At 32.9% G+C, this 8,924-nt stretch overlaps 1 protein-coding gene across 1 annotated transcript; it reads right to left on the bottom strand.

The window, feature by feature from the left end:
• Positions 1–1,354: 1,354 nt before the first annotated feature.
• On the bottom strand, positions 1,355–5,908 carry LOC125064565 (mediator of RNA polymerase II transcription subunit 30). Its single transcript, XM_047671675.1, has 7 exons — positions 5,542–5,908; positions 5,223–5,338; positions 4,985–5,057; positions 4,431–4,539; positions 3,616–3,823; positions 2,076–2,207; positions 1,355–1,503 (listed from the first exon to the last, which is right to left on the bottom strand). The coding sequence occupies exons 1-7, from the start codon at positions 5,657–5,659 to the stop codon at positions 1,408–1,410; spliced, it is 852 nt and encodes a 283-aa protein (XP_047527631.1). The 5' UTR covers positions 5,660–5,908; the 3' UTR covers positions 1,355–1,407.
• Between the last annotated feature and the right edge of the window lie 3,016 nt (positions 5,909–8,924).

Consider the following 8,924-nt stretch of genomic DNA (forward strand, 5'->3'; position numbering starts at 1 on the left):
CTGGTTAGGTACGACTCATCAGATATTCCACCGCCAAACAGCAGTACTCTGTATTGTTCTGTTCCGGTTCGAAGGGTGAATGAGCCAGTGTAACTACAAGTATAAGGGTCATAACGTCTTAGATCCCAAGGTTTGTAGCGCATCGCATGTAAGGAATGGTTAATATTTATTAGAGTGCCATTGTCTATAGGCGGTGGTGACCACTTACCATAAGGTGGTCCACTTGCATGTCCAATATCATAAAAAAGGAATATAGAAAAAATATAATTTATCATTAAACGGTAACTATCTTGATGTAACCGATATTAAGCTGTTTTTAGAAATTACATTAGATTCTAAATTACATCTTCATCCTCATGTATCATCCCTAACAGGAAAAAACGCTTTGTATTTGACAAAGTATACTCAAATTTGCGTCACAATACATTTACAGCAATATCACGTATATTCACAGTATCATTGAACCCTTCATAGAATCAGTGATAAATAATTATTGTGTGTACATGAGAATTAAGGATCAGCTTATAACGCCAAGTTTCCGACTTTGAAAATTCAACTTTGATAAATACAATTCTGTAAAATGAAGATTCAAAAGTGCTTGTAAATAGCCTACTTGAATAAAGTTTCTTGATTGTGAGTTTTTATTTATTCTATGAACGGAATATGTATTGGCTGTATACCAATGTTGTTGGTAGCACGGAGCTGTGTAGTAAAAAATCTGGGCTGTTAATTGAATAGCTAAATAAGCTAGTTTCCTGCGACCTGTACATATGTATCCATACGGCATCCAGGCTATGACAAGTTAGGGCTTACTCAATGAATATAAGTATATTTAAATTTTGTTTTAGATTACATTAGCAGCCTGTAAATTTCCCACTGCTGGGCTAAGGGTCTCCTCTCCCTTTAAAGAGAAGGCTTGGAGCATATTCCACCACGCTGCTCCAATGCGTGTTTGTGGAATACTCATTTGGCAAAATTTCATTTCAAACTCACGATGTTTTCCTTAACCGCCGAGCACGCGATGAATTATAAACACAATTTAAGCACATGAAAATTCAGTGGTGACTGGCTGGGTTTGAACCCGAAATCATCGGTTAAGATGCACGCGTTCTAACCACTGGGCCATCTCGGCTCACGTTTATGTACTTCTATAAAACATATTATGCCATTGGCATGGAGTATCGCTAAACTCATTGTAGGAAGTATTTGGCGTACAGCGCCCAGCGCTAGTCTTTGGAGTGTCTAATAAGTGACTAACCACTGGGCCATCTCGGCTCAAATTTTGTTTAATGACATTTAAATATACTTCATGTGGACGCAGTCTTAAAATGAAATAAAAAAAACATAGTATCTTACATAATTGTATTAACTTAATACTAACATTTACATAACAATTGTATTAGCTATTTATGATCTACGCATTGTTAACATTACATTTATTTCCCAAATTATCGTCCTTAGATTTGTGATTACCTCCTTTAGCTGTTTATTTTTGAGAACCACCTGAAAAAAAATCGAAACAATGTTAGAAAAACATTTATTTAAATAAGCTCGTTAACTTTAACATCGAAAGTTGATATTACTTAAAGTAGATTAAATCTGGACTCAAACCAATTATTTACTAAAAACATGCAGATGTTTTTTGAATTGAATAACGACAAAATTTGTCATTTATACGAATTTTCAGCTCCATGTGAATTATTGTAAATTGAAATGACTATGTTGATCAAGCGTTACATGTAAACAAAATTAAAAAAAAAACACACAATATTTCTTGAACGCGGGAAGCAAAATGATGTAATGTGGGTTACAATGAAAATAAAATCCGCGTGATTTAAGCCTGAGGCCTTGATTTGTTGTATTTTTGCGGGTTTTTTATAGTTTACAAATAAAAAATTTTTAAATATATCTCAGTACTTACAAAATTTTTGCGGTACAAATTTTATACTCCCAATTATAAAAATAATAGATTAATAAATTAAAAATAATAATTATAATTTAATAAAAACTATAACGCATATAAATACGAAGACGTGATTCTTTTAGTGTCATTAAAACTAAATTAAATACAATACCTGCTCCGTTAATTCTCTGTTTTCCTCCAACGCTAGTCTGTATGATTCTGTATTTCGCCTCTCGTCTAACGCCTTGTTGTCCGCTTCATCTTTTATTGGAATCAGACTTTCCATGTGTGTATACTCCATGCCCTGAGAACAAAGTTTAAGCATTGTATAAAATACTCAGCGCCGAGTTAAGAGTAAAGCTTAAATGTTCATAAACAAAAATGTTGAAAGAAGAATAAAAAACAAATACTAAAGTCGCAGACAGTGTAACTGCTATTAATTATATATTTGCTTTAATACTTCCACAAACGCACCGACATCGCGTATAGTGTGTTCGCAACCTTACAACGCTAAATAATGTTGATAGCAGTGTTCTGTAGAATTAACAAATACGACTAAACCACAGGATTTATTATTTGATGTTAGTAACTTCCAAAAACTATTGATTTCATACTCCAAGAGAAACGTATTAGTCACTCAGTTATCCAAAGCAGAGATCTACTGTTTATTTAAATATCATCGTGGAGGACGGTAACATTAAACAGTCCAAGTATCTAGTTCAAGTACAGTTCCAACATCATGCCATTCTATCGTGAGCTACTAGTGTATATACACGAATCTCATCGAGTCCTGTCACTGGGTAGGTAACCTGATTTGAGAACTTCGAATTCAGCAAGTACCGGTTGCGGCGGTAGCGTTTTTAATGTCAAGATTGCAAGTAAAATTAAAGTACATGTATTATATATAAATATATATTAATATCGCCTAATGCATCAATACCTTGTACTAGAATACATTAAAAAAAGAGCGCACGATCGCCTGTCACAGAGGCCTACTTTTTGGCGCGAAGTTAGGTTGCTCCAGACATAATTTCTGTTAGATAGTTATTGTTATTAATTTAAAGTAATTAATGTTATTGTTGTTATTATAAAGTAAGATAGTTATTGAAACTCTTTTTAAAAAAATTATACTTACGGTCGGTAGGAATATATTAATCAAGGTCTGTTTGCTCTTTTGAAGTTAATAATTGATGAAATTCTTTATCAAATCGCATGGAATATGGAAATTTAAGGTTTGTTTATTTTTATTCTGATTTCAATTAGAATAGACACCACTCTATCTTTACTCTGGACTTCAGTGAAATGCCAAGGAATTTGGCAAAATTAAATACTGTATTTTATCTAAAATAAAATTAAAGACCTCCTCTCCATTTGAGGTGATAGTTAGGAGCTTATTCCACCTGCCGCATTGTAGCAGGGTGCTACAATGCGGCTTGATGGATACACATGTGGCAAAATTTCATTGAAATTAGACACACAGGTTTCCTCACGATGTTTTCTCTTCGCCGAGCATGACATGAATTATATACACAAATTAAGCCCATAAAATTCACTGGCACTTGCCTGGGTTTGACCACGTAACCATAGGTTAAGATTCAATTCAAAAAAGCATTCAAACCACTGGTCAATCTCGGCGGACTTTATCTACTGCGGTAATAAATCTTATTATGAATGCTTATTTAGTAGTAAAATTAATGTCACTGTTTAATTACCTGACATGTCTCATTACATTTCTCATAGATGAGTCTTAGCCGCTTGAACAAGAGTCTTATCGTACGAAGCTGCTCTTGCATCTTTGCTTTCTTGTCATTACTTGCGTTTTCACCGTGCTGGGTTCCATTCGGTGGTTGAATGGCTTTTAAAGTTTGGAAAACATCTTGTGTTCTACTGACTATGTCTTGGACTGTTTCCTGGCCAAACCTGAAATTAAAGATTATACATTTCATTCAAAATTTAAGTTAAAAAAATTTAATTTAATATGTATTGAACCAACTTTCAAAAGAATTGATTGGAATAATTGAAGACATGATAGAATTTAATGTAATTGTATTACATATACATTATATAGTATATAATTCATCATGAAACTAAAAAAAAGCATTGTAATTTATTTTAAAATAACTTGGTGTATTTTTTCTTTTTATTATGTTAGTCAAAAGCACAAAAATACCTAACAGATATTTTTCCAACATTTAATATTATATTTGAAAAGTAAAGTTACAGGCTGTAACTGATCCTCTGCTAGGTTAAGGCCTCCTCTCCCATTGAGGTGAAAGTTTGGTTTGGAGCTAATTCCACTATGCTGCTCTAATGTGAATTGGATACACATGTGACAGAATTTCATTGAAATTATACACATGCAGGTTTCCTCACAGAGTCTTCATTCACCACCAAGCACGAGTTGAATTATAAACACAAATTAAGCAAATGTAAATTCAATGTTATCTGCAAACACTGCAGATACACACAGCATCTCGGCTCATTCAGTTGTATTTTAAACTTTTTATAAGTCACCAGTACTACATACTTGCATAATGAAGCTGTGTTAAACTCCTTGCTCTGTGGAGGGTGAGCGACGGGAGCCGGCGGGGGCGCTGAGGCAGCAACCTGCACTGCAGCTGCTGCTTGCATGCCTCCTGGAGTATAAAGATTTCATGGATATATATATATTGTGTTGATATGCAATAAAATGTATTATAATGTTGACTAGGGACCAAATTAATTTTATTTATATTTCCCTATATGTTTAATCCCTTCTAGGTGATGTGACGAACACATTCATCACATATTAAAATATGGAACAGGTGGACTACCAAGTAGCCATTCTTAGTATTGTTTTGTTTCAATTTAAAAGGTGAGTGAGCCAGTGTAGCTACAAGCACAAGGGACATATGACATATAAGTTTCCAAGTTTGCTGGTGCATAGACAATATAACGGAGTGTGAATATTTCTTATAAACTATATTCGTAAAATATATTTGTAATAATTTAATTAACATGCTTAAGCAAATTATACAAGATAAGTAATATCTTGCTAGCTGCACATTGTTATTATTGTAAGTAAAGTAATAAATTAATTACCTTGTTGTTGAACTGCTTGTGATCCAAGTCCGCCTGGACCAGTTCCTACTCCAGCCATAGCTGTGCCCATTCCCTTAAACGTAAAATATTTAATCATGATATAGGTATATTTTTTTCTTATTATATAACTATTTATATTAAGGGTCTGACTTTTTATTCTTTCAAGTAAATCACAGTAACATAACATTGTTAGGTTATTATGTAATTATATTAGGATTTAATTACGTTATATTATTACCTGTCCACCCATTCCCATATTAGTCATTTGGCCTGGCATAGCTGCTCCATACGGTGGTACCATTTGATTGCCCATTCCCACCATACCAGTGTTGCCCATGGGACCACCCATCACACCTACAAATTAAGACGTATTTTATTTCATTTAAAAACGTGCACTGTATTAGTAAAATGATAATTATTAATAAACAGTTCCATCATGATGCTTATACTATTGAAAAAAAATTGAGGTAACTTGCTGGTAAATTTATAGTCAGGGTTAAATAAATATATGGGTCTGTAAAACATGAAAATAAGGAACTCTAAAAGTCAATGTTTACCAGTCATTTGGTTAGGCATGGCTTGCATCTGGCCCCCCATTGGCCCGCCAAAACCTGTTCTCATCGCACCAGCATTACCCTGGAAGTTTCCAGGGAATTGATGTCCTTGTCCCGCCATTACTATTTTTTACGTTTCGCTGTATTGCAGTTGAATTATTTTAAATAAAAACAAAACAGTGGTGTAAAGAAAAACCGTAGTTCAACGCACAACAATATTTCAATACATTCAATATCTGAATAAAGATGTAGGGATTGTTATAATGTATCTAAATAAAGCAAAGTAAGTTCTACAACATAAATTTTAAATAAACTAAAATACTTTTGATCAAAACGAATTATTAAACAAAAAATTTGAAAACAAATATTTACAATGTCATTGTCAAATTGGATATGTCACATTTGACGGTTAGTCTGAATATCGATTAACAGAGATAGATTCAGATACGTTCAGAATATGGAGCAGAAGTAAGAAGAAACATGAGCATACCCAAAAATCCAAAAAGCTCTGCCAAAATTTAAGGAATAAAGGTTATAAAGTTGTTTGTAATTCACACTTATGCGTTTTTCATTGAGTATATATGAATAAAACAATTTGATAACCGCGCCTTGAAAGCGGTGATCTAATTTATCTCAAATTTACTACTTTTTTATATAATAGCACGTCCCTACAAATTTTACCTTAGCTTCAATAGTGTCATCTATATTTAATCCATTTTGAAGAACACTTTTTAAACTCAAACTCAAGCTGCTAGCCTAAATCAGCTATTTAGATAAAAAAAACCAAGATAGAATCGTATCTTGATGATAAGTGGTCACCGCTGCCCGTAGATATTGACGCTGTTAAAAATGTTAATCATTCCTTACATTGCCAATGCGCAACCAACCTTGGGAACTGAGATCCTTTGTCACTTGTGCCTAAGGTTACAGTGGCCCACTTACACTGTATACCGAACACGACAAAACTAATGTATTGCTGCTTGGCGGTAGAAAATATGATGAGTGGATAGTACCTAACCAACCCTACCATCAAGTAAATTAATAATAATTAACGTAATTCTCTCAGAAGAAGATCCAAAAGTGATCATACCGGTCTTGAACGGTTACAATTGGGTAGCTATTTTATTGAAATTTTCAATAAAATAGCTATCAAATTATATTTAATATAATATTGAAGTATTCTTAACAAAACAAATTTCCATATTCGTGCATACTAAGTAAATAGTAAATTAGTGTCTTTTCACATGCACACTGTCACGGCTATGTGAGCTATTAAAAGAGCTTTTACAAGGCACGTGGACGCACGCATCCTCCACTACTAACACGGATTCGACGCTACAACCTTATTCACAATGTTTTATTGACTTGTATAGATTATTTCAAAGGAACACGGTGGCAAATCGGCACAAGCGAAAATTTTCTGACATCGGCCATGAATAGTTTTTTCTAATTTTCACTGAATCTATATTGATAATAATATTTTAATTGATGTTCTCTAGTGTTCATATAACATAAAAATTGTTTGTAGTGTATGTTCGTAACATTAGCGATATTTTAACGGGTTCGATGTTCGATTTAATTTTGACGTCGCTCTGATGCTGCCCTCGTCTTTTAAACGTCTCTTAAGCTCGTCAAATGATCTTTTCCTTCCACATATAATTGAATGGATAAATCGAATTCTCTCACGCATGTATTATGAGTACTTATGGTTATGTTTTGTTTAGTTTCTTTTAATTATAATAAACGACTTCTTTATTCTGGTACCTCAAAAAAACAATACGTTGGCGCAAGAGCGGTCGCAGCGGACTTTTGGTTCATATGTGGTCAACAAAAAGGTGAAATATGAAATGACGAAAAACTAAGTTTAACTAAGTTTATTTCATATTTTATAAAGAGAACGTGTGCGAACGCAAAATTTTTGCTGCGTTATTTTTCTTGTTTCGGAACCTTGTGCAGCATTTTTTTTTATCATATTGAATTGTTATAAAAACAATTAAGAAGGTAGCTAACCTAACCTAACCTAACCACTAGGCTATCACGACTTGTAATGTAGACATTAGCGTAGATATTATTATTAGTAGACAAAATGATAAAAAATTTATGTCGAATATTATTTGCGTCGTAATTATTAACTCCACCATCTCCGTAATAGCTTTAGTGATCTCATTGATTTTAAAAGACAATTTTACACTGTGACTATAATCTGGAAGATCGCCAACTTGACGAATATTCTTCCGACCTACTTATTTCTTCACAAACTAAAATTTTAAATAGAGCAGGAGACAAATTTATATCCGAACAACATTCCACTATGTAGAGCGGTTAAGTATTTTTAAAATATTTAATAATATAAGACTAAATTATTTATGGGACAAGGGAAAAAAGAAAACACCAGATTATACCTTATAAAATTATTTTCCATTTTAGATTATCCTAAATTAAGTACATTATAGTATAATTTTAAATTAATCATAACAATTATTAGGTATTTTATTATGAATTCACATTTTATATAAGTTATACATAAATAAATTGTGCTTATATTACTGTGAATGAAATGCACTTATGGACTGTTCGACTCGTTTCTGCTTAGGTTCCATCTGATTTTATGATATGTCATAACACGATTAGTATATAGATCTTTATTTAGTATATGGTTTATACAATAGTTTATATATTTTAAGGCAAGATGGCCACGTATATGGCTAACATGGTTCATGTTTTTTGGTACACGTTTAATATTATACTCTACTTAAAATTAATGTGTGTATAATTCAATATATTGGACCGAACCGTGATTTTAGCTCAGACTGCCGCGATAAGAGATTCGATCCGTTCGATAAATATTCAACAATTTTTTATTACTCTTCCACATAATAAATAGTTATCAACATGTAGATTTACAAATATCAACAAAATAAATTACGAATAACAGCATATTATAATAATTAAAGTAAACTTACGATCTACATATTTTCTGTGATCCTACTACCTCTAGTGCCCTTAGCTCGCTTGTACTACGACGCCGGCCGTAACCATTTCATTAATCGGCAAAATTACAGTTCACTTACAACCCAAATGCACTTTTTGTAGAAACATGTATAAAAGATCTTCACTTACATTTTTTAAGTACGGGGAAATAAAAGGACGGCCAGCGGAAGTCAAAACACATTATAATTAATATTATATGGACTAGTAATTGGTTTATTCTAACTAGTAAGTACCCTATACCGCTTTGGAGAACAAAGTAATTTTACGAGGGCCTATAATAGTGTGATTTACATCGATATTAAAGTAATTGACTTACATTAACTAATACATAAGCCCTTTATTGCTCTCCTCTAACCTTAAGCTAAACCAAGTCCATCTTAGGACGTATTGAGCAA

Source organism: Vanessa atalanta, chromosome 1 (genome assembly GCF_905147765.1).
Source record: "Vanessa atalanta chromosome 1, ilVanAtal1.2, whole genome shotgun sequence".
Classification (NCBI taxonomy): Eukaryota; Metazoa; Arthropoda; class Insecta; order Lepidoptera; family Nymphalidae; genus Vanessa; species Vanessa atalanta.